This window comes from Nothoprocta perdicaria, unplaced genomic scaffold (genome assembly GCF_003342845.1).
Source record: "Nothoprocta perdicaria isolate Ctin4 unplaced genomic scaffold, notPer1 scaffold_3, whole genome shotgun sequence".
In the NCBI taxonomy this organism is placed as follows: Eukaryota; Metazoa; Chordata; class Aves; order Tinamiformes; family Tinamidae; genus Nothoprocta; species Nothoprocta perdicaria.
The window spans coordinates 1,230,957-1,257,678 of record NW_020455532.1 but is presented as its reverse complement, the minus strand read 5'-3'; the positions used below and the strand labels follow the sequence as shown (position 1 = coordinate 1,257,678).

The 26,722-nt window shown below is 55.1% G+C and overlaps 1 protein-coding gene and 1 non-coding gene across 8 annotated transcripts; both read right to left on the bottom strand.

The window, feature by feature from the left end:
- Window positions 1–189: 189 nt before the first annotated feature.
- Window positions 190–261, bottom strand: TRNAE-CUC. The gene has a single exon. It is a non-coding gene; the product is annotated as a tRNA-Glu (tRNA).
- A 1,933-nt stretch (window positions 262–2,194) lies between these two features.
- On the bottom strand, window positions 2,195–16,573 carry TPD52L2 (tumor protein D52 like 2). 7 transcript variants are annotated; one of them, XM_026041932.1, is made up of 10 exons: window positions 16,539–16,573; window positions 16,248–16,390; window positions 15,167–15,315; window positions 14,304–14,363; window positions 12,917–12,976; window positions 9,359–9,460; window positions 5,905–5,931; window positions 5,038–5,079; window positions 3,790–3,838; window positions 2,195–3,580 (listed from the first exon to the last, which is right to left on the bottom strand). In XM_026041932.1, the coding sequence occupies exons 1-10, from the start codon at window positions 16,555–16,557 to the stop codon at window positions 3,485–3,487; spliced, it is 747 nt and encodes a 248-aa protein (XP_025897717.1). In that variant the 5' UTR covers window positions 16,558–16,573; the 3' UTR covers window positions 2,195–3,484. The 7 variants fall into 7 exon arrangements, with proteins under 7 accessions (XP_025897717.1, XP_025897718.1, XP_025897719.1 ...); XM_026041933.1 differs by lacking the exon at window positions 12,917–12,976; XM_026041934.1 differs by lacking the exon at window positions 14,304–14,363.
- Between the last annotated feature and the right edge of the window lie 10,149 nt (window positions 16,574–26,722).

The window sequence follows — 26,722 nt, the reverse complement described above, 5'->3', positions numbered from 1 at the left end:
CCCCCCTCCCCGCCCCGCGGCGCGCGCGGTGCAGTGCGCATGCGTGTGGGGAGAGGGCGCCGCTGGGGGCTGCGGGGCAGCGCCGCGCGCGCGAGAGGCGGCGGGACGACAAAAAACGCCGGAAAGCGGCAAAAAACGCTTASAACGGTAAGAACGTGGGGTTTTAACAGAAATGAAGAAAAAATTTGCTTCCCTGACCGGGAATCGAACCCGGGCCGCGGCGGTGAGAGCGCCGAATCCTAACCACTAGACCACCAGGGAGGTCTGGAGAAGTGCGTCGGGCGCACGGCTCGTCAGGAGCCGCGCGCGGCCCCGGCGCGGCCGCAGCGCCCCCTAGCGGCGGGGAGGGGCGCGGCAGGCGCTGCGGGGRGTGGTCCGTGGGGGGTGGTCCGTGGGGCTGCAGCAGAATCTGTGGGGCTGCAGGGAGGTCTGCGGACTTGCAGCAGGATCGGTGGGGGCTGCAGCGGGGCATAGGGTGGCAGCAGCTGCAGCACACGTGCCTGGGGTCTTGCCCACGAAGCCGGGGCTGCTGCGCTGCTGGTGCAGATTCCTTTAAATGAGATTTTTGCAGCCCCCTCCCCAGGGCAGCGCTGCAGGCAGCCTCRTCCCACGCGTCCCCAGGGGCTCGTGCTGGCCCAGGGCCGCAGGCAGCCAGCAGCGTTCCCGCTCCTGCCTCTGACTCACGACGTTCCAGGGAAACAAACAGGGGATGACAAAGCCGGTGCTGCTGGAGTGCCGCTGCGGGCTGCGTCACCCCCGGCCCTGCCCCATCCTTGCTCCCACTGCAGCTCCCGGTGCTGCTCCCCAGGGAGCGGTGCTGATGCTCCCACATGGATCTCACAGCTGGGGATCCTGCAATGCAGAGAGGCTGGACTCACCCCAGCCCCGTGCAGGAGCCAGCCACAGACCCCAGGTCAGGCTGGGAGGAGGCCAGGAGCTGCTGTCCRTAGCCCAAGGCTGGACTCATTTCCCAGGAAGGAACAGGGCTGTTCTCCCTCTGGCTGCTATCTCCAGCCCGCTGCCCCATGGGGATCCACAGGGTCCCAGTGCCGGCAGCAGTTGTGCAACTCCTGTTGCATGCATAAACATCAAATCCCTTCCCAATAAATAAATAGGTATCTCCTACTAGCAAGGCAAAAATGCTTCCTTATATGTCTTTGCAATCAATTGCTTTTTAATTTCCGYTCTTAGCTGCTTGTTCTGCTTTGGGGGATGGAACAGCCCACTTGCCCACCACTGTCCCTAGAGCTTGCTCGCCCTCGCCCTTCGCTCCAGGGAAGTTTCCCTGTGCCATCACGGGTGATTTGGGTACTCCCCTCACCTACTCCCCTCTACCGTTTTGCAGCGCTGTTTCAATGGGTAGTGAATGCCCCGTAGCATCCAAGGCCCTGGGGCAGCACACTAAACCCCGGCCAGCAGCACAGCTGCTCCYTTTTCCCATTAGGAGTTTCTCAGGCATTGGTTGCAGCTGCCAAGGTCACTGCACAAGCACAGCGACACACCACTGACCAAAACAGGGTGTGAGGAAGGAGGTACAAGCACAGCCTTGCTCGGAGGAAACACATGGGGCTACATTGCCCCCCACTGTAGTGCRCACAGAGCATACCTGTCAGAAGCAGGTGGTGTTTTACTACTCAAACAGGAAATACCAGATAATGGAAACACTATTTAATGCATTATGGAAAAAAATTCCAGAGATCCAACAAAGCAACAAGCCTGAGAGGGGCATTTCCTACCACAGCTTACCGTCGGTTGCTGGCAGTTGCCCACTGCATTCAAACAGCTACAGAGAGATTTCAGTGCTGTTAARTGAGACAAAAATGCAGCCACCCCCTTTTCTCCCAAAGGAATGCTTTATTGATACTTTTCCTCTGTATTTATCTGCAAAGAGGAACAGTTCAATACCCAAGCTCCAGCAGTACCCACGTCGCYGACACCGCTCCTTGCACGGACGCTGGTTTTTGTCACAAACAAGGAAACCCGGTAAGTGACACTCTACACTCCACCTACTGCCTGGCACATCTGCCCTCGAGGACTCCAGCCTGTGCCCAGACCTGAGGAGGGAGGGGAGCCAAAGGGAACTGAAATTAATTAGGAGACAAGTGCCCAAACTTGCTTCTCTAGAGAAGGGACAGTCCCCCCAGAGCAAGGACCACTAAAACTACTCAGATATGTATATAAACAAGTCTAAAGACCTGAGTAAGCCCCATTTCGCCTCTAAGGCACAGAATTACTCACTCCAGGTATTTCTGATGTGGAGGCACCTCACCTAGAATAAGATCAGGCCTCTATAGGAAAACTTAGTTGTGCAGGTCCTCGCAGTGAAGCTGGACAGCGGAAGAGCCRCCTTGGGAACTGGTTGAGTTCCGCTCCACAACTCTCCACCGTTTCAGTAAACTAAGACGGTAGCTGGGGCTCTCAGCTCAGAGAGGATATTCACAGTCAGATGGACCAGGCGGAGTGTCCCACAGAGCACAGTCCCTCCAAGGCAGTGTCCGTGTTGCTAGAGGCAGCTTTGTCCGTCCCTAACCTGGGCCTCTCGCTAGCAGCCTTCGGAAATTCCTCCTCCAAGAATGAAGGCATCAACTGAGAAGGGAGAAGCAAGTTGCATACACTCGAGCAACAGAGTGCACCACTGAAAATTAACACAAACAACTGGCTTATAAGCATGCTGCTACTACTGTATGATGCAAAACTCCAGTGCTCAATATCCAGCTTTATAACCCTCACAGTTCTCTAGAGAGAGAAAACTTAAACAAGTAAAGCATAAAGTGATGTAAGGCTTGCATTTCGGAGTYCAGGGGAACATTTCCCTATATGATGCCAAAGCTTTTTTTTTTTTTTAAAGTTTTTTTTTTTCTTAAAGTTCATTGCATTTAAAAATAAAGATTTTAGTTTTCTTAAAGCTAGAGCATTAGTGTAACAACGAGGCAGCTGCTAAGTGAAGTTTCCCTTTAGGGAGCCCAGAAAAAAAACGTTTCGCCCATTTACCAGACTACTCCCCCCAAGAGCAGAAGGAAACAGTAATAGGAGAAGCCTGGGAGATCACAGAGTAACTGCGTGCTGTGCTCTGAACAGAGCACAGCCAGAAGCTGACACTAAGATGCACTTTAACTGTTCTCCTCCTTTCCATGCTCATAGGGACTTTTTTTTTCCTGTTCAAAGTTATAACAGACAAGGAAAGTTTGTGTTTTCTTCTACAACAATAGCATTTCTGAGCTACCTCGAGGAAACTCCATTTGAAGTGCTCTCCCAAGAGGACAGCACAGTGATACATTTAATCTACAAACTTTAGTGTAAAATATTTGTGTACAAAACTTTTGCATTCTCTTTGACTTGGATCCAGTAGCAGTGTCTTTGAATGGATTATGGGTCTCTCCAGCCTGGCTCTCGGCCCCTTCTTGGGCTCGCATGTTGCTGCTGTTGTGAAGATCTGGGAGGAAGGGGACTTGCTCTTGCGGTCGTGCAAAGCCACGGGGCAGGTCTAGAACGGAGCGTTGTCTTGTGGAGGCTTCTCTCCCGCTCCCGGCGGGGAGGAGAGGCYGTCAGTGCTGTTTTCCCTGCTGCCCACCACTCTGTTCTGAAACGAGAGAAGAGCATTATGTGACCAGGAAACCAGCACTGGGAATGCCAAGTCAATTCCCCTTTGTCAAGGTCACCTCCTGTAGCAAAGACTTCACATATCCGAGAGGCCTTTAGCGTGAACACTAGTCTGCAAGAAAAACACTGCAGAAATCAAGTTTCTGCTTACCATTTAGGCTATGTTTATGAGACAGAGCAGACATTTACCTTTATGGTCCCAACTCTATCTTCAAATGACTTGAAGGTTGCAGAATTCCTTGAAGGAGAGCAAAACAAAAACAAGACAAGTTAGTTCTTAACTAAAATATGCCACATGCTGTGACCAGRCTATCTGGCCCTCCCTGTGCAAGGACAGCAGCACCCAGAACGTTTTCAGCTCTTTACACAGATACCTAGTAGCAAGAAACCCTCACACACCAGGCAAAAACACTGCTCTGAAAAGACAGACATTTATACCACAAGGTTCTACATATTCCAATTTAATTGTTCAAGCTGAGAACTCAAAAGGAAAATAAAACATCTAATTCATTAGGGAGCCAGTGCATAAGTAGAAGAGAAACTTGTCCCTGGTTTTGCAAGGCTTCCAGCTAAGAGGAAATTTTCTTAAATAAGAGAGAAAAAGCTGAAAAGGTCTTAAAGGCTTCAGTTTCCCATATTACATCCTGCTAGGAGGAAGAGGAAGGGCTACAAGGCTACATGCATGAAGCTGTGACTGCTTTATTGCCACTGAAGTGATCATTTGCATCAGGAAATACTYCTAAAACCTCAGCGCAACAAAATGAGCAGATAATTTCATTATTTCTAACGAAGACAGAAGAGCCAGTCGTGTGCCCGTTTGACAGGCTCCTCTGCGGTGAACGATGCCAGGGCAGTGCTCTGAGCTGAGCTTTCAGACCAGGCGGTTATTAAGCACCAGGGGCTGGGAGAAGACTGGCCTCAGCCCAGTTCCTTTTGGAAGAATCACTTGATATCTGTGCCCATAAAATAACCTCTCTCAATCCGAGATACGGATGAGCAGAGAGAGGGATTCAGGGAGCCCGATCCAGTTCTGGCCATGGTTTCTTCTACATGGACACCACCTAGTGCACCAGGAAGCATCCCAGGAAGGGCTCCTCGCTTTTAGGCTGGAGACAAAAGATCYGAGTGTGGATTCATCTCAGTATTAGCAATGGCTGTGCTGCACAGCAAGTGCTGCATCTCCTTCAGGCATTTCTAAAAGCTATGAACTTCAGGCAGACTTTGGCACAGTTGCAACAGAGGTGCTAATAACCATCAAAACAGAGTGAGTAACCACTGAAAAGCCTTGAATTACTCAAGCTGCAGGACACAGTTACCCCGTAATAAGTAGCATCAGCTGAAGTGAGCCAGCTACAGGAGCGAGAACCCCAAACACCCCAGAGGGGCCGGGGCAGCCACACATGCAGCTACCCCCTCCACAGACACGGGCTACGTTACCTCATCGCTGGCATACTTATCGAGTGGCGAATGGAGTAGCTGCTACTCGGAAGCATTCGGGACAAGGAGGAAAAAGACAACAGGTTTTAGCACAGGCATCAAAGCAGCGTATCCCCTGCTTCCTCACACGGCTGCTGGGACACGGGAGGCACACGTGTGATCCTTCTCCTCCCTTGTTTGCACAACCTGCAGCCCAGAACTAGTTCTGCCTCTAAAGGTCTATTAGCGTGAGTCTTCAAAAGCAAAACAAGCAGAATATGAACCCAGTGCATCTTGTAAAGGCTTTCTTAAAGTCTGGTGGATAGATTTGCTTGTGCCAGTAGAAGAAAGCAAATCTCCCATTATACAGTATTTAGAAAAGGGCGTTAAAGCTATGCTCAAAATACAGGAGACACCTGGCCTATGATCCAAGACCTGAGGGCTGGTGATGGGGCACCTCTAGGAGACATAAAATAGGTACAACTGCCTTCACTGCATCAAGTTACTCACAAGCCAGCCTTCCCAGTAAAGGTTTCTTGCCAGTTTTCTTTCCCCAAATTTGGGCTGACAGAACTGCATGAAAACCTGCACCGAGGGCTAACAAAAAAAATCACACTGAACCATAAGCTTTCAAACTGGCAAACTGCTGTAAATTCCTCACGGTCCCATTACACTGGAATTAAGGAARCTGGAGGCTTTACACTTGTGCTCTATTCTCAACCTGTGCTGCAAGYTGCAGCCATGATATAAAGTAATAAGTAAATAAATGCAGATTTGGGTTATGTTTCTCAATTTGTTTCAGAAGCACTGGCAAGCCTCACACAGTCWGCCTCCCCTTTAGTGTCTGCCAGGTAACAAATGCTCTTCTTTCCTTCAAGAGGATCTTACCTAAAAGAATGCGAGAAGGGGTGAGCCCTGAGGAGACCCACGACAGCAGAGGGAGAAAAGAAAAGCAACAGTCAGACACACGGATCTGCAACAATCAGACACTTGCACAAGTCTGATCAGTAAATGCAGGACTGCTAAGCAAGGACATGGTCACCACACACAGGCAGCTACCCAGAAGGCCTCAATTTTTTCATTATCTCAACCAACCCAAGATAAGAGGTTTCTGAGAGGATGAGAACAGAATTTGCATTAAGTTGGAACACGGATATTGAGGTGGGGAGGGAAAAGGAGAAAATCCTACTCATCATCCCGAGCCACTGCTTTCATCTGAAGCTTTAAAGCACTTTTTCCTAAACTGAGGTTTTGTCTTTTACCAAATTAGCTGAATAAGGCATCTTGTCTGCCTCCCTATCCCCCTTAGAAAAACAAATAAAAACCCCATAGCTGTTGTTTAAAAGAGAGCCTTGCTAAGTCTGCTGGTTGAGAACCTCCTCACCAAGAGCCACAWGGACACCTGCAGGTCACCTGGCCAAGCCTGCAGGTCCTAAAGTTAATTTGAAAACAAAAACAACAACAAGATCTTGGCATGAGAAAGATAAGAACATATGAATGGAAGGTAGGATAATTATCCCACAACCCAAGTGCTGATTGCCCGTTTTTAGGTTCCAAGGCTAAAAGGAAGCCACCAGATTTCCATGCCTGATTTTGCAATACAGTAGATCTCAGTAGTTCGAAATAACAGACCAAACTTTTCTATTCAGAAAATAAGAAATTGCCAAGCTGGTCTACAGGAGCCTTCTCAGCTGGAAACAGTAGTGTTTTTTTCCCCCCACTTCAAAATCATTTTTGTTTCCACTGGAGGAAGCAGTCGTGGCAAGTTGGACGCGAAGCACTTGGCAAGGAGCACAAGGGCCCTTCCTTGCAGCTAGGGCAAAGACATTAAACACGGTGATTTCATTTCCCCATCTACTGCAATCAGCTCCTTGGCTGCACTGACTTTTACTGCTGTCTTTGCATGCAATGTAGAAGTCAGCCTTCTCCTTGCTCTTGCTTACAGGGAAGGAACACAAACAGCACRTGCCCATGCACCGTGCTACTCTGCAGGCAATTCTGCAAGCAAGTGTGCTCAGGTTCCTGACCTGGAATTAACAGCTACCTGTTTCTTTTCATGAAATTTAAAGTTTACACAAATTCAGGAAACAGCAGCCACCTTTGGGACTCAATATTTTATAATGAGCTTGCTTGTAGTATTACGTACAGTAGCACACTGGAGACAATAAGAAAGGTACTGGCGGCACAAAACCATGAAGCAAGCTGCCAGCACATCAAGAGAACACACTTGCAATTTGCARGTTAGTGAAGTTAGTAAGATGTAGTAATAATGTCTAAAAGACAATTTACTTTAACTGCAAATAGAGATAACAGAAAAGGCTGAACTGGTCAAAACTTGAGAAAAAAATCAATACATTAATTAAGATGCCCTTCTCCCCCCACCATGGCAATCYAACAGAGCAATCATTTTAATACACTTAGCACAGTAATCACAAAATCACAATTTCTCCTTGCAATCAGCAGCTATAACATCTGAGGGTTCTGACCAGAATAAAGCACTCTGTTATAGATTTAGCCCAAAGATAACTTACTTTCATTTCATTTCCATAGCACTTCTGCCAGGGCAGTTTTAATGGAATTATGACCACGCCCTGTGAATATCTGAGGTGTTTGTCCCCTTCATCATCCCTTCCTTGCATTTATCAGCCGGTGAAAGCTGACTAAACAAGGAAATCCTTTCTGTTATCTCAACACTTCCAGTGTTGGAAAATAAACCTTCTTTACAAGTGAATTTGTAGTGTAAGAGGAAAAAGTACAATAACACCACAGATTAGCGCAGGCCAGGAGGCCCAGGASTGAGATTCTCCGAGAACACATATCATCCCCATCCACCCAGAGAAGTGATCACAACAATAAAACAGGCTTCACTCCTGTAATCTCTGATCACATATGAAAACACCATTTACAGTTTCACTTGGCAGGAGCAAAACACAGAACAGCTCCTGTGCAAGTTTATGCTCAGAAGTTAAACTTCATTCAGAATCAGAAATATCAATGCTTAAATACAACAGAGAAGACAGCAAGATCATATATCAGAAAAAAAAAATTGAAAGCCTTCTTAAAAACCACTACTCTGTTCCCCCACAGGACCACACAGATGAAGCAAATCCCAGTGAAATAACTTTGTTAGGAACCACCTCAGTTTATCAATACAACAGAAGCTGCCTCTATTTACTATTACCTCCAGGGATGTAATAGTTGTAGAAAGGAATACGGGTGTTTAAGGGAGTGCTTAGGCTCCTGGTGCAGAGGTCTGATGTGTATGTTATCAGCCAGGCCAGCTCTGTCACCAGGAGGGGCAGTTCTGCTCCCCACTTGGCCCCACATCCCCTCCCTCCCTTCCTCGCTCCTGGGATAGCACCAGCACTTGTGCAGCTGCAAAATAAAGGGGATTCCAGCAGGCCGACAACAGGCAGGACCAGGGCTGCCAGAACAGCTGCTTCTGGTGGCGAGACCAATCCACAAATTCCCTGTTTGGTCCCAAAGGACCAGTTCTCATGCCCTGGCTACAACAGTCCAAGCAGGCTGCAGAAGGCAGTCACCAATTTTTGCCACTATCAGCTTAGGAAAATGTATTATGAGCGCATGTTGCCAGGGTCTATCCATTAGTGGCTCAAGTGATTGTATATAAATCTCTTTTTTTCAGAGGAGAAAGTGTTTTTCAGAAAAGAAAAAGTAGATTTTGAATACAAAAAAGGCTATCAGACAACCAGCTGGCTTCCTAATTTCAGAGAAAGTAAGCTATCAAAAACATTTAGCAGTATTTGCATTCCAGAAACCAGTAACTTCCTGACAGAGGACAGATTTAGAGTTTCAGTACTATGTGATCAGAGACCAACAAATTCTTACCACTTGGATACTCCCAGCCACAGTGGAAGGGGAAAGTCCCTACAAGGAATGACAACTGCCTGTTCAATCCAGGATCAGGCACATCRTGTTAAATACAAGCTCCAAGAATGCTTCCTTAATAATACAGACAGTTCTTACATTAAAAATTAGCTCTCAATTTTGAGGAAAAGTGTGGGAAGTATTTTGCATGAAAGCCTTTGACGCTACTATTAATATGAAAACAGTCTTCAGCTTAAACTCCCAAATGGGATAAGTTACCAGCACTACCATTAAGCTTTGTATGACTGAGAAACTCATAGGGAAAAAACCTCAGCCAGAGCTGAGGAGTTTTTAGATGCATTTAATATGCCCTAAAATCTGATGTACAGAACCACAGAGAAAGTGGTGTTCCATCAACAGGAAAGTGCTGCCAATCAGGTAGAAAAGAAAAGAAGCAGCCTAGCTACTGCCTGCACTCTCAAAACCATWTAAATCACACAAACCAGGATCTTACCTCATGTCGCCAAGTTTCCTGCTGATAACAGAACCTACATTGGAAAGGGCTGCTGAAGTCTTCTGTCCTGCCTGGGACAGGGTTTCCTGGGTCTTCTTATAACTAAGGAGAAGAAAAACATTAAGCTGAACGCACACATAGTATCTGAAAGCACCCCATCATTTTGAGAAAGGAACCCACATTACAGGAGAGAAGCTAGGTTAGTGGGCTGCACTGTCCACACTGAAAGAGCCTGTTCCAGTCTTGCACATATTCAGAGACCAAGTGTTAAGGCAGCAAGTATAGGTTTAACCTTTCCATACATTCACTTCAGCTATTTCACCATTTTAGCTTTACATGTAAATCTCATGGTGGGGGGGGGGAATCTCAATTTTCCACATGGAAATTACACATCACAGCATCATACTCCATTTTTTCAATAATGGCATTTTGATTGCCTTGAAAAAGCGAGTCACAGAACCTATTCCTGAAGCYAGAGCACTTGCTATAGCGTTAGGAAATGGAGGAAAGAGGCAAGGCTGACTTTAGTGTCTAGAAAAGAAACGCAGAAGTGAGCATTACCTCTACAGCTGCAGATTAGGATTGAATTGGGAGGGAATTTCCCATCAGTTACCATTAACCACAGCAAGTCTGACAGCTTGTACTTGCTAGCTGGCTACATCTGAGGAGTTTATACACGAAATAGGTAAGAGACTTTTTAGAGCCTTTGTTTCCTTCAAATAAGACAGTCTAAGAACTAAGATTCTCTGAGCCTTTTTCATCAACTCATCCTCTCTAAGCTACTCTTCATTTTGTGTTTAATATCTAGATTTATGGCATTCTTCAAATTATAAAATACTCAAACAGGAAAACAAGCCCAGCAACTTAAACCAAATCTTTTTTACTACACATAACTAGGCTTGAGTTTTGTTTGTTTTTGAATATCCATTAGAATTTGCCCACTCTATTAAGAGAAGGGCATCTAAAAATGACCTAATTTTCACATGTCAACTCCTGAGGCCAGAAGCAACACACCTACAGCCAACTTAATCCTTTAAGTCTCATCCTCTACAGGCATGAGTGCAGGCGACAGCACCTGACCTGGATTTGGGCAAGAATACTAATACATCTAATACACTGCGCCTTTTTTTTTTTTTGGTCACTTTTTAGACTTAGTTTAGTGTTTCTGAATCATGAATGTACACGAGACTTGTGCTGAACAGGGCAAAAATGCATCAGCTTCACTACCACATCTCCTGCTGCTGAAGGAGGTCTCTTCATTCCTATAACCTGGGCACTTCCTAGACTAATTCAGTGACCCCCACAGAATCCTTAGGTTATGTTCAGACAGCAGAAACTCAACCCTGCTTCTTCACAGCAAGATGTTTAGTGAGAAGTAGTCATCTTGAGACAGCTGGGGCAAGGCAGGCACGAATGCTGCTTGCTCACTGACAAACTTTCCTATCACAGTTAAATCCTCAGGGCTTCTTTGGAACTTCTATCCCTCCCATTTAGCAGGCAGGCTCCTCTCTGGCACAGGCTGCCAAACTATCACAGGATAGGATTTAAAATTGTCTAGCAGGAACRGCTAAGACCTTATGCTCATTAAAATACCTTGTGCTGACTATAGCCAGGGAAAAACAGCTTGGCATTCAACTCTCCTTGATCAGCATCACGTACTAAAGCAGTGATAAGAGGAAGAGTTTACAGAATCAAATGACACCGCCACCCTGCACACACAGCACACTGGGGTGTTAGGCCTAGCTTCAGCAGATAAAGGTGGGAGAGATTTCCCAGCTGTTAGTCCACACTTGACAGCACTATTTGTAAGTCAGCTGAAGATGACCTAGCACTCAAGTGTTGTTCCTTCTGCCCAAGTGTGCTCCTTCATGATGCCAATACCACTGTTTGTGCTGACAGATTTAGATGGAGGAAATGATCCAGATGAAATATGCTTGGAAGGAAAAAAAGGAAGGAAAAAACCAAAAGCAGCTGCCAGATCAGATCCCTAGAGTGGTTGTTCAGTCACAGCTCCTCTCCACACACATGCACACACCTCACCAGTGCAAGGCAGGAGGCAGAGCCAAGGAAACGCAGCCGAGGAGAGAAGCTGTTTCACCTAGAGGTGCCATCAGGGCATGCATGTGGAAGTGCATTCAGGACAGCCAGGTCCATCAGACTTCAATGCAACTTCACTACAGCCACCTCTCACCGCTCCTTCCCTCTCTTGCCTCTCTAGTATTTATTGAGTTTTAGACAGGAAAGTGGTAGCTGTTTTCTGAAAWGCTACTTGAATCTTACTTTTCTTACCCTTACCTCTTCATTTTAATCGGCATCTGCTTTGTTAGTGTGACTTGCCACTGTCTAGTGCCAAAGCAAGCAGGAAAGCTAGAGCACCACCACTGATCAGGCCTTTAGCACGCAACAGAACCTATTTTTCTTGCATTTATCTTGCATTTATTCTACCTATTTTTCTTGCATTTATCATTAAAAAAACAAGGAAACAGATATGACAAAAAGTCTTCTATCCCAGCAGTTACACCCAAGGAGGAGCTATGATTAAAAACTGCCAGAATCATGTATACAGTCGTCAAGGATAAAGGTCATTTGCTATTTAGCAACAGCAACACTTAACATCTTTTTTTAATCCAGAAAACTTACTCTGAACCTGGAAGGTAGAACTTGCATATGTGAAGGTCTTTCTGACACTCCTGCTTCCTACTTGTGCCCACCTTCCATCACTGTTATGATGAGGGCCCTCCACATACACACGCTGCCAGCAGCAAGCCTCAGCTCCCGGCTGCCTCTTGAACGCTCAGATTAGAAGACTGAATTTCATATCCAGTACAAACTGAAAAATTTGGCTTACCAAAGCCCTACACATACAATGGTTTCGGTGAATTCAGGAAATGAAAACGCTACATGGTTGCCCCCACTGCATTATTGTTGAGAATTCCCCTATACATTGTGGGAAAGATGCAGTGAGAAGGACAAAGGCCATAATGTCTTTCTAGGTGAGAATTTAATTTCAGGCCTTTAGCAARAACATGACTAAGACTGTATATATTAAGAAAGTAGTAGTATAACAGCTGACAGGTTTAAGCTGTTCAAAGTCCATTTGGGGCTCCAAAGTGACAGAACAGCTGCCTTGGGCACTGAAGYATTCGTTGAGCACAAATAAAGGAGAAGGGAATAAAGTTCCCACTCCCCACAGAGAAACTTGGTTGCATGTTGAGGGGTACAAGAAGAGTCCCATCTACCCCAGAGTTTGTCAGCTAATGTTATAAAACAGGGCACGCAAGTGTCAGGGACTCAGTGGCTCCTTCCAGGAGCCCCACGAGAGCAGGCAGCCATTTGAAGAGGATGTCTTAGACCACAGTGAAGTTCTTTAAATACCGACCTGAGAAAAGGCTGCTTCTCACCCAGGATACTCTTATCGATTGAAAAAAAAAAATAGTGAAGGCTTGAAAAAAACTTTAGATAGGACTAGACAAAGCAGAGAACTGTGAGCAAGGGCAGAGATAGAGGCAGCAGGCTGTCATGAAAGCATTTGTTAATGCTGAAGGTTAAGACACTCACGCTTCTGATTGAGTTATTTTTTCATTCCAGTCCTCCAGTGTGCTGCTGGCTGAAAGATATCTACAAACACAATGGAGGTTAGACACAGTGCTAAGATTCAGGACAGATGCTTCTTTTGACACTTTCCACATTATTAGTCCATCTTTATATCTAAGGCATCATAAGTTTTATTTCAAAGACCAATTTCCCCCCCAAGGTCAGAGGGAAAAGAGCTGTTGTTTGAAAGGCAGGAAGACACCTGAGCCCTGGTTTCTTCCCTATTTAAGCACACTCGAGCACTGAGCACAAAGCAAACTAGACCTACAGTTTAAAAGAGGCCAAGATTTTTCCCATGAAAGAGTTTTTAATGACCTCTTCCCTCCCTATACACTATACTTTAGCTACGTACTAAAAAGCACAGAGCAGTGAGCTGAGCACAACATTAAAAATCTGACTGTCACACCCAAATCTGCATCAACACAGCATGACCTGGACACACAGAGGCAGCCGGAGGGGACGATGGATGTCAGGCAGTTCCTGCCACTCTGGAAGTGTTAATATCCCTCATTAGGCCAGAGCCAGTTATTTTGCCTATTGAAGAAAATCTTCCAACCCACATCCACTTTCAGCTAAATTAGCATCTCCTTGAACACAAAATGCTGAAGGGAAAGAACCCTCAGCTCAGAAAGGATTCAAGATCTCCTTGACATTTAAATACACACAAATCAAAACWACACACGTCTAACATGAATTGAGGGCTAATACAACTAAAGAATGTATTCTACCAACAAAAGTAACCAAGCGTTTTGCCCACACTTAGCACCCGCTTGCGTGTACTGCAAAGACTCAAATTCAGTGCTGTCAGAAAGGATCACTCTTATCAATCCAACAGAGTCCCTGTGGGGTAACTTCCACATATCTGCACAGCCCATGTTTTCAGCTACAGTTGAACGCCTTCAAAGACCTTCTCTCCCCTCACGACCATACAGAAAGCCAGTTATCGAGGTGATTGCTACCACATCTGGTGAGGAAGGGAGAAACAGCTTCACAGTATAGAGATAGAGGTCCAGTGAAAAGACATCTGATAACAGACTAGCCTAAAAAACACGAGTTAAAAAAATTGCAGCTGTTTTTTGTTTTTTTAAATATTAAGTGTGGTCTGGTAACTGATTGGGATTTTTCTTCTGCAGTGGGGAGTCTAGCAGAGATGAAAGCAGGAGGTTTTGTTCATCTCCTCCACAAGTGAGGGATGTTTATAGCTGAAGTCAGGCATGCCACCAGTAACAGTGCTGACTCCAGCTTCACCATCCCTCCAGCTCCAAGTCACCCCTGATGCCTGAAAGGACAAGAAGCAGCACGAACTGGGGAAGGAGCAAGAAGGTGTTGCTGGGGAGCCCAAGGCACTCACAAGTCAGATTGTGTCACTTTCTCATTCCACTCTCCAAGTTTCTCAGATGTTTTCACATAACTAGAAACAGAAAGTATTAATGAATATAGTTTCTTGGAATATTCATTTTTAGAAGACAATGACAGATTTAAGTTACAAAGGAGTAACAGAAATCGGGCAAGGAAGGGGAAGGGAGATGAGGAAAAGAAAGAACAAACAGTGAGATGGACAGCTCACAGATCTGCCCTGCAGTAGCACTGCCAGCAATTCCAGACTGCACCTGAACAGCACAAGACTATTCAGACTGAACCAATCTGTGGATATGGACAACCTCACACTTGGGCACAAACACAGCATTAAACTTACCTCTTTCACTSTCCTACTGTCTAACTTCCAATTTTCTCAGAGCCAGGATGCTTGCGTACTGCACTCCTAATACAAGTATTGTATATTTTTGTCCCAGGGTGTGTAGACTTTTTAATTCAAGCTATGCATCCTAGGAAACATCCCCAAACTAATATTATGTAGTGCTCAAGTCCTACTTTTTGCTTCTCTCTAAGCCTGAGCTCAGAACAGAGTAGTAGCAGCTGCAGAACTACCAGTAACAAGGAGACAGAGCTGTTCTGTTCAGGGGTGACCTAGATCTAACTTCCCCGTAAAGAACATTCTGCAGCCACTCATCGAGACTACAGACATGAGCTCTGCTCACACTGACATAAGGACACTGACATGCAGAGCCCACAAAACAACCACATTGATTTGTTCTCTACTTACCCACCACAGCCAAAGCCTCCAGGCACGTGGAAAAACCCTGGATTGCAATGCCAGGAAATAATTTCTATAGAGTTACATTTACATGCACACCTGGTGACACAAACACTTACGCATTGGAGACTTGCACATCGTGCCAGCTTTTCGACAGGTTTTGCTTTAACCCATCCAAGGGAGTCAAACCTAGTTTCCTCTTCAGCTCTCCGCAGTGCCTCTCTTTAGCAGCCAGAACTTGTCTGAGGGTACCAATTTCTTCTTCCACCTTGGAGAGAGGCACAGGCACATCTTAATGTCACAGCTGGATAAAGGTCTAAAAGTTACATGAAACCTTCCCCTTGGAAACGTGAAAGGTTTGCGCTGGGTGTCCCTGCTGGAGCAGGGGGTTGGACTAGATGAACTAGCAGAACTCAGCCCAAGCATYGCAGTTTCTGCACTAACAGCAGAAATTATCTCAAGACAGGTACCAAATACTTCTTTTTAACTAAGGTTTATATTCTATAATTATCTTCGTCTGAAATCATTAAAACTGTTTTTCTCCTCTGTTTCTGGTAGGTCATACAGGTCTCAGTAAGTTGTAGTTAAATAAACTGGAAATAAGCCTTCTCTCCCGACAAACAACATTTTCAGCACCCTTAAAGCACTCGAAGATACAACCGGTTTCAGTTGCTTCTATAATTTTCTTCATCTGACATCATTAAGAACAGAAGAAGAACTGAAACTGTTCTCTATTATGATTTGGAAAGAGGAGAGGAAAAAAAAATCTAAAATCTACGTGCCCTAATTTTATGGCATTGCCTTACAAAGGCTGAGCATTTCAGCAGGACATAGGCAAGAAAGAGTTCCCTAAAAATATCTGAAATGGGGGAAAAAAAAAAAAAAGAAGAAGAAAAAGCACATCCTAAGCAGACCATAGTTTCAACTTCCTACTAAGCAGCACTTATTTTGCATACCCCCCACCTGAGGGGTTTCCTCAGGCCAACTAAAGCCCGGTTTAGATGTACAGCGTGAAAAGCCACCGGCTTGCTCACGGGYCTGAATGAGGGGCGGTTCCGGGAGGAGCAAACCCGGCACGCGCAGCAGGGCCAGCTCGGCCCCGGGGACCACGGGGACGAAGGGAGAGCTCCACCACGACACGGAGACGCCGGCAAAGGCGCGGGGAGCGCCGCGCCGSGCCGGGCCGGGCCGSGCCGCTACCTTGGCCAGCTCGGAGCGCAGCTCCTCCTCCTCGGCCGCCGAGAGGCCGTCGGGCGCGGGGGGCCGCGCGGCGGCGCCGTCCACGGGCACGTCGCTCATGGCGGCGGAGAGGAGGCCCTTGTTGGGCGAGTTCAGGTTGATGTCTGCGGCGGACAAGAGGCAGAGCGTGAGCGGCACCGGGGCTCGGCGGCTCCGAGCGACGGACGGGACCGCGGTCCCGCTCCCCGGTCCCGCTCCCSTGCCCCACTTCCCGGTTCCGGTTCCACTTCCCGGTTCCGGTGCCGGGCCTACCCTGGCTCGCGCTCTCCATGGCAGCGCCCGGGCCCGCGGAAGAAGCCGCCGCCGCCGCCGCCGTGACGCACTTAGCGCCGCGCCCGCTTCCGGGGCGGCGCGCGGGGAGCGCGTCACCCTCCGCGTCGCCATGGCGACAGCGCCACGTCCCGCCTCTCCCGCCCGCCGGAAACGTCCGCGGGGGGGGGTGTATGACGTCAGCGCAGGGCGCTGGGAATGACGTCATGACGTGGGGATGGGTGTGACGTCACCGAGGGATCAGGAGGGGTGGGCGGCTCCTCCGTGTTCAGCAACACGTGGGGCTGATGGGGCCTGCCGTGGGGCAGGGGGCCCTGTGTGGGTCCTGCTGTGGGGCCCAGGGTCCCAGTGGGGCCCAGGGCTCTGGGTCCTGCTGTGGGGCCCAGGGTCCCAGTGGGGCCCAGGGCTCTGGGTCACCCTGTGGGGCACAGGGTCCCAGTGGGGCCCAGGGCTCTGGGTCGCCCTGTGGGGCACACGATCCTCCGTGTCGCCAGGCCCCGCCGTGGGGCTCGGCCTCCGCGGCCGCCGTGGGGCCTGCCGCGGCCCCGGTGCCGTGCGCGCGTCCGGAGGGAAGGTGGCAGCACGAGCACGGCCGTGCCGGCCCCGTCCCCTCCTGCCGCTGCGGAGCAGCCCGGCTCCGGCGCTGCCGGCCGCAATCCGGCCGCCCTGCAGGATCGGGGCGCCCGGACATCCCGGCTGCTCCCGGAGCCTCGCGCCGACCCGGAGCCACCACCCGTCAGCCTCGAGGGCCACGTGTGGCCAACAGCTTCGCCCCACGCCACCAGCTTCCCCATGCAGCCGAGCGGCCGCTCCAGAGCCAGATCCGGCTGTGCTCCCACCCGGCACCGTGCACATCCCTCCCGGCCCCGCGATCCCGCAGGAGCGAGGCTGGCCCTGCTGACCATAGTGCCACAGGGATGAGTGGCACCCTGTAACACGGAGGTGCCGCTTGGGAACACGATCCCGGCTGCTTTTCCTCCCCGMCATCCCTATCCCAAAAGTTAAGAGCTGTGACCCCATATCCCTGCATCCCAGTGTCCCCCTCTGCCTTGCACGTCCTTCCTCCAGACGGGTATTTCCCACCCCCAGGTACAAAACAGCCCAACTTTGCTTTCGGAGGGGCTGGATTCGAAGCCTCGGCTGCTGCCTCTGTTTCGGGAACGCTCGGTGGTCAGGATGCGCATCCCCTTGGAGCGCCGTGTCCGGCAGCGCGTGCCGGACGCCGCGCAGAGGAGCTGCAGGAAATGCCCTTTCTGGGGCACCGTGGTTCATCTGGGACCGGGAGCCAGTCCCCGAGGCTGCAGAGCCGCCCCGCGCATCCCRGAGGTTCTGGGCAGGAGCACGGGGAGGGCTGGAAGCTCTTGGACACCTCCCGTGCTGGAGCCTCAGCGCAGCCTGGTGCTCAGGCCGCGGAGCAGGAGAGCCCGAGGCTGAGCTGATCCGGCCCGCGGGGTGCCGCCCGCTCCCGGCAGGCCCTGCCGGCATTCCCGGCTGCCGATCCCGCCGCGCTCGGGCGGGTGCCTCTGCTCTGCTGGAGCGGACAGAGCCTGGGCTCGGTGCCCCCGTCAGCGAGAGCCCTGACCTAGATTTCGGCTGCGGAGCCGCAGGCGCCGCTCTGGCCGGCGCTCCCGCGCGCCGCGCTGTGCCGTGCGGAGCGGGGGCACCGGGAGCGGCGAAACGCCGCCCCAACGCGCGTGTGCGGGAACCAGCCCTCCCCGTGCATCCCTGCGCTCCCCGCGCGTGGGAAAACGTGCGGAGCATGGAGCAGAGCGGCTCTGTGCGGGCTGGCCCACGAGCGCCTTGGCGGCTGGAAACGCCGGCTCCGCTTTTCCGGAGGCGCCATGGGCAGGAGCGGCGCGGGAGCGCGGCCGGCACCGGCCCCGTTGCCCTTTGCCGGTGTCGCCACCGCCTGATGCCACCTTCCTCTTTCAGGACACCCAAAATACCCCCGGCGGAGGGGGGGCAGCGGGGTCGGCGCTTCCGCTTTCGGAGCAGCCGCTGGCAGGGAACRGATGGGGAGGCTCCGACGGGTCCACACGGATGGGATGGAGGGAGGCRGCTGTGGGACCACTGGGATGTACCCAGAGATCCTGGATTGCCACTGTCCCCTCTGGATGCACAAGCCACGTGGCCATGGGACACGTTCCCAACATGGCACTGGTTCAAGGATGGGTTTTAGCTCCTTCCCCTCCCGCTCGGGCCAGCTCAGCRCCTGCGTCTGCACCCAGAAACAGGGCCCCAGTTTGGCCGTCGCTGCCGCAGCTCCTTTGAGCTCCAAAGCAGCTCCTGGTGCTGCTCGGGGATTGCCGGATTCACGGCGCCCATCAGCATCAGCGGAGCCRCCGGCACTTCCATCGCGGTGCCGGGCTTCGCTCCTCGCCTGCACCCAGGTGTTGTTGGCCACCCCGCGCTGCTCGGCACCGGGAATCCCCGTCCGTGTCGGGCAGAGCTGCTGGTGTCACCACTTTGTGACAGAGCAGCTGCTGTCACCGCTCTGGGGCAGCCCCAAGGGCTGCGGGAGCCGCAGGCGCTGCCGGCACGGCCGGGAACCCCCGGCACAGCACCCACGGAGCTCCAGCAGGGTTGCGAGGTGCCCACGGGTGCTCCTGCCCCTGCTCCTGCTCTGCTCCTGCCCCTGCTCCTGCCCCCGCTCCCACTTTTGCTCCCGGCTCTGCTCCCGGCTCTGCTCCCCCGCACACCGCGGCCCCGGTGCCCGGAGCGGCCGGGACCCCCCTCGCTGCGTCACGGAGCCGGGTCACGGAGCAGAACCCGACAGGCCCCTCGGGAGGCTCTCGCTTCCTCCCCACGGGGCCAGATGTGCCCCAGATGTGCGGGGACGAGCGCTGTGTTCAAGAGGAGAAACCTGCCTGGCACCCGGCACGGCGCGGCCGGGCGGGACGCGGCCTCCGGCGCCCCTCCTGCCAGGAAACGRGCTGGACGCGGATCCACCTCCTCCCTGCCTGCGCTCCCGTTTCCCCGGCTCTGCCCAGGCTGCTCCCAGGCCTGTTTCCCATCCCGCTAACCTCACCTTGGGATGCATCCAGCACCATCTGCCGCTTGCAACCCCCCCCCGCGCCCTAAGCTGCTCTAATCCCCCAATCCTATCTGCGTCCCGCGGGCGGCGGAGCTCGCGCCCGGCGTGCCGGAGCGCCCGGCTCGTCCCGCCTTTCCGGGCTGCTGGAAACGGCAGCGCCCACCCGGAGCGCCCCGCTTTGCCCACTGCGCCTTTCACTGTGGGAAAACACGGAATGCAAAATCCTCCCGGACGTTCTGGGGATTTTTCCAGCTGGGAATTAGGGGCGGTGGAAGCGGCTGGCACGGGGTCTGGTCCCATGTGGGGGGGTCGCAGGGGGCTGAGGTGCCCGGGGGTCCTGGGGGCTGCGGGAGGGAAGGCAGCCGGCGGGAGAAGGAAGGAGAGGGGGACGAGGTGGGAGAGGAGGCAGCGGCGCAGGGAGGCGCCGGGGGAGGCTCCGCGGCGCRGGAATCGCAGGGAGCTCTTCCCGGAGCACGCGGGATGCGGGGGGAGCAGAGGAAGCGGCGCCGGCAGCTGCGGCACATCTGGCAGCGCCGGGGTCCCCGGGCCGGCCGGGCGGCGCTTCCTGCCCGCCCCGGCGCTGCCAGATGCTGCTCCCGCTCGGCCTTGGAGTGCCCACGGGATCCAGCCCCGCTTCCGCCCCCGCGCTCTCCTCCGGGATGCGTCCGGCACCTGCTTCCAGCTCCGTGCCTGCTCCTGCTTCTCCCAGGGCCTCGCTGTCCCTGTGRCGTATCCCGCGGGAAGCGCGGCGCTGCCACCCCGCTGCCCCCTGCCTTGGGTGCTTCCCAGCCTTCCCCTTCCCGGATGCCGCCCGCCCCGGGAGCTCTGTGCCCTGGAAAACCCTTGGCCTCCTTGGATGGGGCCGCCCAAGGCGGCGCAGCCCCGGGAAGGGAGCATTCCCGATCCCGCYGCCCTGATCCCGGCGCTGGCAGGGATGGGCCCGCGGGAGCCAGCTGGAGAGGCGGCTCCCACCGCCCAGCCCTGCCTGCCCCGCATCCGCCGGGATGCGGCGTTGAAGGGCTCCGGAAGCGCGGAGCTGCCTGCTGCACGGCTCTCCAAAGAGCCAGGTAYGGTCAAAAGAAAAGCAGGATTAGACACAGGCGGGAAAATAGAGCCTCCTTTCTTAAAAATAGCTTCCTGGGATTAAAAATAGCCCCATCCCGGCCCGCCATGCTCCGTCCTCCCTGCTGGATGGTGGATCCTGGCGCTCCCGGAGACATCCGGCAGTGCCGCGGTGCTCCCACAGCTCCTGCACCCATCCGTGGGCCATGACCGGAGTCCGGGTGGCCTCCAAATTCCCAGTCCCAAACTGGAAGCCGGAGCAGCAATGCTGCCCGGAGCAATTCCCAGCGGTGCATCCCAGAATCCCAGGGCAGTTTTTCCTTGCAYGCTCCATGTGCCATGGAAGGGGATGGGATTCCCAGCGCTGCATCCAGCCTGTCCTCGGGACAAGCCATGGAAAAGCCAAGCATGGAGCTGTGCGGATTTCCATGGGAGAGGCGAGGGGCAGCACTGCTCCCAGGGCGCCGGGACCCTCCGTGAGCCGCTGCCATTGGAAAATCCCAGCCCGGAGCAATGCCGGGAGCAGGGCAAGGCTTGGAGCAGGGAGCACTTCCTCTCCCGGCGGGAGCACTATGGATGCGAGCTCACGACAGGGTCGCTCTACCAGGAGCAGAAAGAGAGAATAAAGGTGGAAAGAGCTTGGGATGAGCGGGAGCAATTAAAACCAAGGGAAAAACCCGCCTCTAATCCCGGGGATGCAACGGGAGGACGAGGAAAGCTCTGCAGCCTAGGCCACAATCCCAGCGGGATTTATCCATGGGCAAATTGCATCTCCTATTCCCTACCACGCTGAAGGCTTAATACAGGCAGCGCGCCGAGGGGGATTTTCCCTGGCGCTTCCTTGCTCCCGGTAGCGACAGGGCGCCTGTCCCGCGGGAGCGGAGGCTCCCGGAGCAGGGACCGCTGCCCCGCTTCCAAAAGAAGGAAACGCGGGTCGGGCGCGAGGATTCCTGCCGGTCGGAAAGGCGAGGAGCGTCAGGAAGCCCCGCGTGGGGCCGGGGCCGCCGGGAGCAGCGGGAAGGGAGCRGAGGCTCCCGGGGCGCCGGGGCTGGGAACGCGGCGCTTTTCCCAGGCAGCCCTGGCGCGGGCGGAGCGGCAGCCGCCGCCTCCGGATGCTGCAGCCATCTGGCCGCGCGGAGCTGCCCGGGAGCCGAGGGCAGCGGGCCCAGGCGGGACAAAGGATCCCGGATCCGCGCGCCAGCTCCGGAGCCGGCTGCSGGAATGGCGGAGCACGGGGACAGGGAGCCGGCGCAGGCTCCCGAGCCCCTTCCCGGGCCGCCTGGGATGCAGAGGGCCGCATTCCCGGTGCTGCCGAAGCTCTGACATTTTCACCTCCTGTTTTCTGCTCCCCTCCTGCTCAGCCTATGGAAGCACCGATTTTCTTCCCGCATTTCCCTTCCTCACGGGAGCAGCAGCCTGCACACAGGAGGGCRGGGGAATCCTCCTCTCCATGATCCCGCAGCCGGGGAGCCCATGGCAGCGCCGCGGATCTGAGAAGGCGGCAGCCGGAGCCCCTTAGCGGGAGCCTTGCAGAGAGCAAAGCTTCATTTCTTCCCTAAATCCTCAGCTCCCGGAGCGCGGGAAAGCGCAAGACGCTCGGCCCTGCTTGCTTCAAATAGAAATAAGCTCCTAATTCTCTTAGCTGCGGAGAAAAGCTGCAAAGGGGCAGCGYGGGGCACGCGGCGAGACGTGTCCCGTTGTGGTGCCGCGCCGGGGGCTGGCAAGGGCCCAGCCGGGAGCCTCGGGAAGCCCTGGAGCCGCGTGCGGCCCCTCCGTGGAGCGGGACACCCGCGGGGACACGCGGCCCCAGGTGGACGGAGCGGGGCCGGCCCCCCGCAGCCCGCCGTGGGACGCGGTTCCCCTTTCCCCGGCAGCACCCGGGCACAGGGCRCATCCTCCGAGCGGGAACCGAGGCCTGCGGAGGGGAAGTGAAGTCCCCCCGGCCCCTCGGTGCCCAAACCGCCGGGGTTTGGCTGGATCCGTCCCACTGCAGCGTCCGCACGCAGGTGTGCATTGCTGCACGCATCTCCCCGTCCTTGCACAAGCGTGCACAGGCACACGCTTGCTCGAGCACCTCAGGGCACCCTGCACACTTGCCTGCGTGCACATCCACACATGCACACGCGTGCATGCACATCCACAGATGCACACGCGTGCATGCAGCCTGGCCCATGCAGACCACCTTGCACACGCRTGCATGCAGCCTGGCACACACAGACCGCCTTGCACACAGGCCTGACCCATGCAGACCATGCTTGCACACGTGTGCATACAACCTGACACACGCAGATCATGCTTGCACACCCGTGCATGCAGACTGTTCTTGCACATGTGTGCATGCCTGGCACATCCAGATTGTGCTTGCACACCCATGCATGCAGACTGTGCTTGCACACGCGTGCATGCAGCCTGGCACATGCAGACCATGCTTGCACAAATGTGCATGCAGCCTGGCACACAGGCCTGGCACATGTAGATCATGTTTGCACACGTGTGCACACAACCTGACACATGCGGATCATGCTTGCACACCCAAGCATTCAGACTGTTCTTGCACATGTGTGCATGCCTGGCACACACAGACTGTGCTTGCACACCCATGCATGCAGACTGTGCTTGCACACATGTGCATGCAGCCTGGCACACACAGACTGGTTTGCACACAGCCTGGCACACACAGACCGTGCTTGCACACCCCTGCACGCAGCCTGGCACACGCAGGCTGTTTGCACGAGCACACGCTGCCCCGTTCCATGTCCCCAAATGGGACAGAAGGGGACAGGGAGCACACAAGGGGAGCGGGCAGGATGGAGGGGACCCGACCCCGGGGCCGTTCCCCTCCTTGCAGCAGCCCCTGCCATGACCCCCCTCCACATCCCCTCATCCCCCTTCCCGAATATCCCGCCCCATGGAGGGAAATGGAGATGAAAGCCGGGCCCGGCGCAGCCCGCCCGCCTCCCACATCCTTCCCTGCAAATTCCTCTCCCGCCTTCATCTCGCCGGGTGCCGGGGAAGGGGGGCAGCAGGCTGCAGCCCTGGCCGCCGCAGCCCCGCGCCTTTCCCCACCGCTAAAAATAGCCGGAGATTTATTTTCTGGCAGCTTGGAAAGCCCCCGGGGGCGCCAGGGAGGGAGGAAGCGGCCGGCGCTGCAGCGGGGAAGCTGGGCGCAGGCTGCAAAGGGCAGGAAATAACCCCCGGCAGCAGCAGCTCCGGGGGGAAAACGCTCCAGCGCGGAGCGGTTCGCGTGGAAACTCCCAGGGCCCGGCCGCGCGTCCGGCCGCGGCCCCGCRGCGCTTCCTGCCCCGCCGCGGCCGCTCCGCTGCCCGGGAAGCGGCTCCCGCCCGGCACGCGGCCGGCCCGCGCCTCGGCCCTGTTTCCTGCGGACGTTTTGTCTCCGTTTTTTCCCCCCGCTCACGGCAGGGGAATTTTTTCCCCCTTCCCTCTGGCCCCTGTGTTATCTGTCTTGCTGCTGTTTCCTCCCTGTCCACCCACCTGCTTATTTTAGCCACTTCTTCCTTCCTCCCGGCTGCTTCGTGCCCCGGCGCGGGGGCTGCAGCCCTGCGCGTCCCCCCGGCATCGCCCCGTGTCCCGCTCCGGCCGTGGGAACCGGCCCCTTCCCTCCATCCTTCGCCCGGACGCGGCTCCTCCCTCCGGCTCTGCCATTCCCTTCATCCCCTTCCCGCCTGTGCCCGTGGGAAAGGCCGGAGATGGTTCCCAAGGTGGCCATGGGGGGCTGGGGCTGTTGGGATCACGGGGGCAATGCTGGGATCATCAGTGTGATCCCAGGAGCACAAACGGATGCCAAGATGACCAGTGTGATCCCGGGAGCACAAGGCGATGCTGGGATCCCTGGTGCCATCCTGGGATCATCAGTGTGATCCCAAGGGCACAAGGCAATGCCAAGACGCCTGGTGCGATGTTGGGATCATCAGTGTGACGCTGGGATCACCAGAGTGATTTCGGGGCACAAGGCAATGCCGGGATCCCCAGTGCGATGCCGGGATCACTGGTGCGATCCTGGGGGCACAAGGCAATGCTGGGATCCCCGGTGCGATGCTGGGATCACCGGTGCGATCCTGGGGGCACAAGGTGATGCTGGGATCCCCGGTGCGATGCTGGGATCACCGGTGCAATCCCGGGGGCACAAAGCGATGCCGGGATGCCCAGCGCGATGCCGGGAGCCGCGCCGCGCCGACCGCAGAGGCTCTATTTAGGGCAGGAGGCCACGGCGGCTCCGTGGCTGATTGCAGCCTGCGGCAGCCGCTTCCAGGCTCCCCRGCTCCCTGTCCCCGGAGCCGCCGGCTCCAGCAGCCCGTCCTCATCCCGAACCGCTGCCGGGCTCCCCCTCGCCTGTCTYGCTGTGCCCCTTTGCCGCCCCGCATGGCAGGGAGCAGCGGGGAGCTGCGGTGCCTGGGCACCCCCGGACGTTTCCCTCCTTCAACCATTGGGATTTAACGTTTCCCTCCATCAGCCGTTGGGATTTAAAGCGCGTTCCAAGGGGAGCTCCCAGCAGGGCCATCACGGGCGGCGTTGGAGCAGGGGCTTTGGGGGAGGCCGCCGACCTGCCCGGCCGCTCGTGGCCCCGGCCCCGCGGCTTCCCGCCCCGGCCGCCCAGCGCTTCCCTCATCCCGGCCACAGGTTTCCCAGCAGACGGCGCCGCCGCTTCCCGGCGCTCCGCAGGCGGCCGAGCGGGGCTGGCAGCGGGAGGCTCCCGCCCGGCGCTGCCTCYGCCGAGCCCTTTATCCCAAGCAGCAGCTCTGCGGGATGCGCATCCTGGGAGCTGCCGCATCCCGGGAGCAGCCGCCTCCCTGTCCTCGTTGTGGCTCCGATAACCTCGTTAGCCGCAGGGAGCTGTTTCCAAGGAAACCCTGCGGACGAGCCGGCGCATCCCGGCGCAGCGGAGCGGCCTGGCGGCGGGAGCAGGACGCCCATCCCGCGCCTTGCCCAGCCTGGCCGGTCCCAGGGAGCGGTTTGGCGTGGCCGGGAGCTCAGGGCGCAGGGCAGGGTGTTCCCGTCCTCCCCAGGGCTGCAGCTCCCGGCRGGAATCCCGGAATAGGAGCTGTGGCCACCCGGACACCGGCAGCGGGAGCTGACGCGGCTCCGACCGGGCCATCGCTCAGCACCTTCCAGCCCCTCGACCAGCTTAGGGCCCAGCCTGGGCCACCCTGGAGCAATTCCCGGGATTTTGGCTTGGGCTCTGGGCTGGCACCAGCAGCCCCKCTCCAAAAAGCAGGAGCAGCTGCCCCAGTACCCGTCCCATCAAGGAGCGGTGGGAAAGCCAGGCATCCCATTCCCTGCCCGCTCTGCAGGAGCCGGGGCAGAGCCGCGATGGAAAACCAGGATGTGAGGCTTGCCGGGAAGCGCCGGCTCCCATCCCAATGGCCAACACAGGGTGGGAACACAGCAAGATGGGAGCGCAGGGCTGGGAAGCGGCTCCGCGCGGAGCGGAGGGCTGCGGGATGCCGGGGCCGCCGGCAGCCCCGGGCTCGGCGCCACCCCGGCCCTGCCGCCTCCATCTGCTCCCGCCGGCTCCGGCGCCGGCTCCGGCGGGCGGCCCCGCGGCGGGAGCTGCTCCTCGCGGCGCCGTGTTCCGCTCCGCCGCCTGCGGCATCTGCATCCTTGAGCCCTCGCGCCRGGGAACGAGATGCCTCCCGCTAAGGAGTTCACGGCAGGAAAGGGCTCYGAGGATGGAAAGCTCCGCGCAGGAGCCGGCAGCGCTCGGGCTATGGATTGCCCGGCTCGAGGGCGGGCAGCGCGTGGCCCTGGCCTCAAGGAGAGGCCCACAAGTCCTTTCCATGCGGATGCAGCTCAAAAACACCGGGCTCTGGATTTTTGGGAAAACGTCAGCGAGCGGCGCTCGCAGGATGCTGGAAACCTCCTGGAAACCGGGTGCCCCTGGAGAGGAGGAAGGGGCCACCCAGGACCCCCACGTGCCCGTGTCTCCTCTCCCACCCTTCGTTAAGAGTCACGGGGTTCGTTAGGGCTGGAAAACCCACGGAGCGGGAACAAGGAGGTGCTCGGGGCCGGCTCCAGCCGCCGCAAACAAAGCTGTCAGCGCTGTAAATAACGG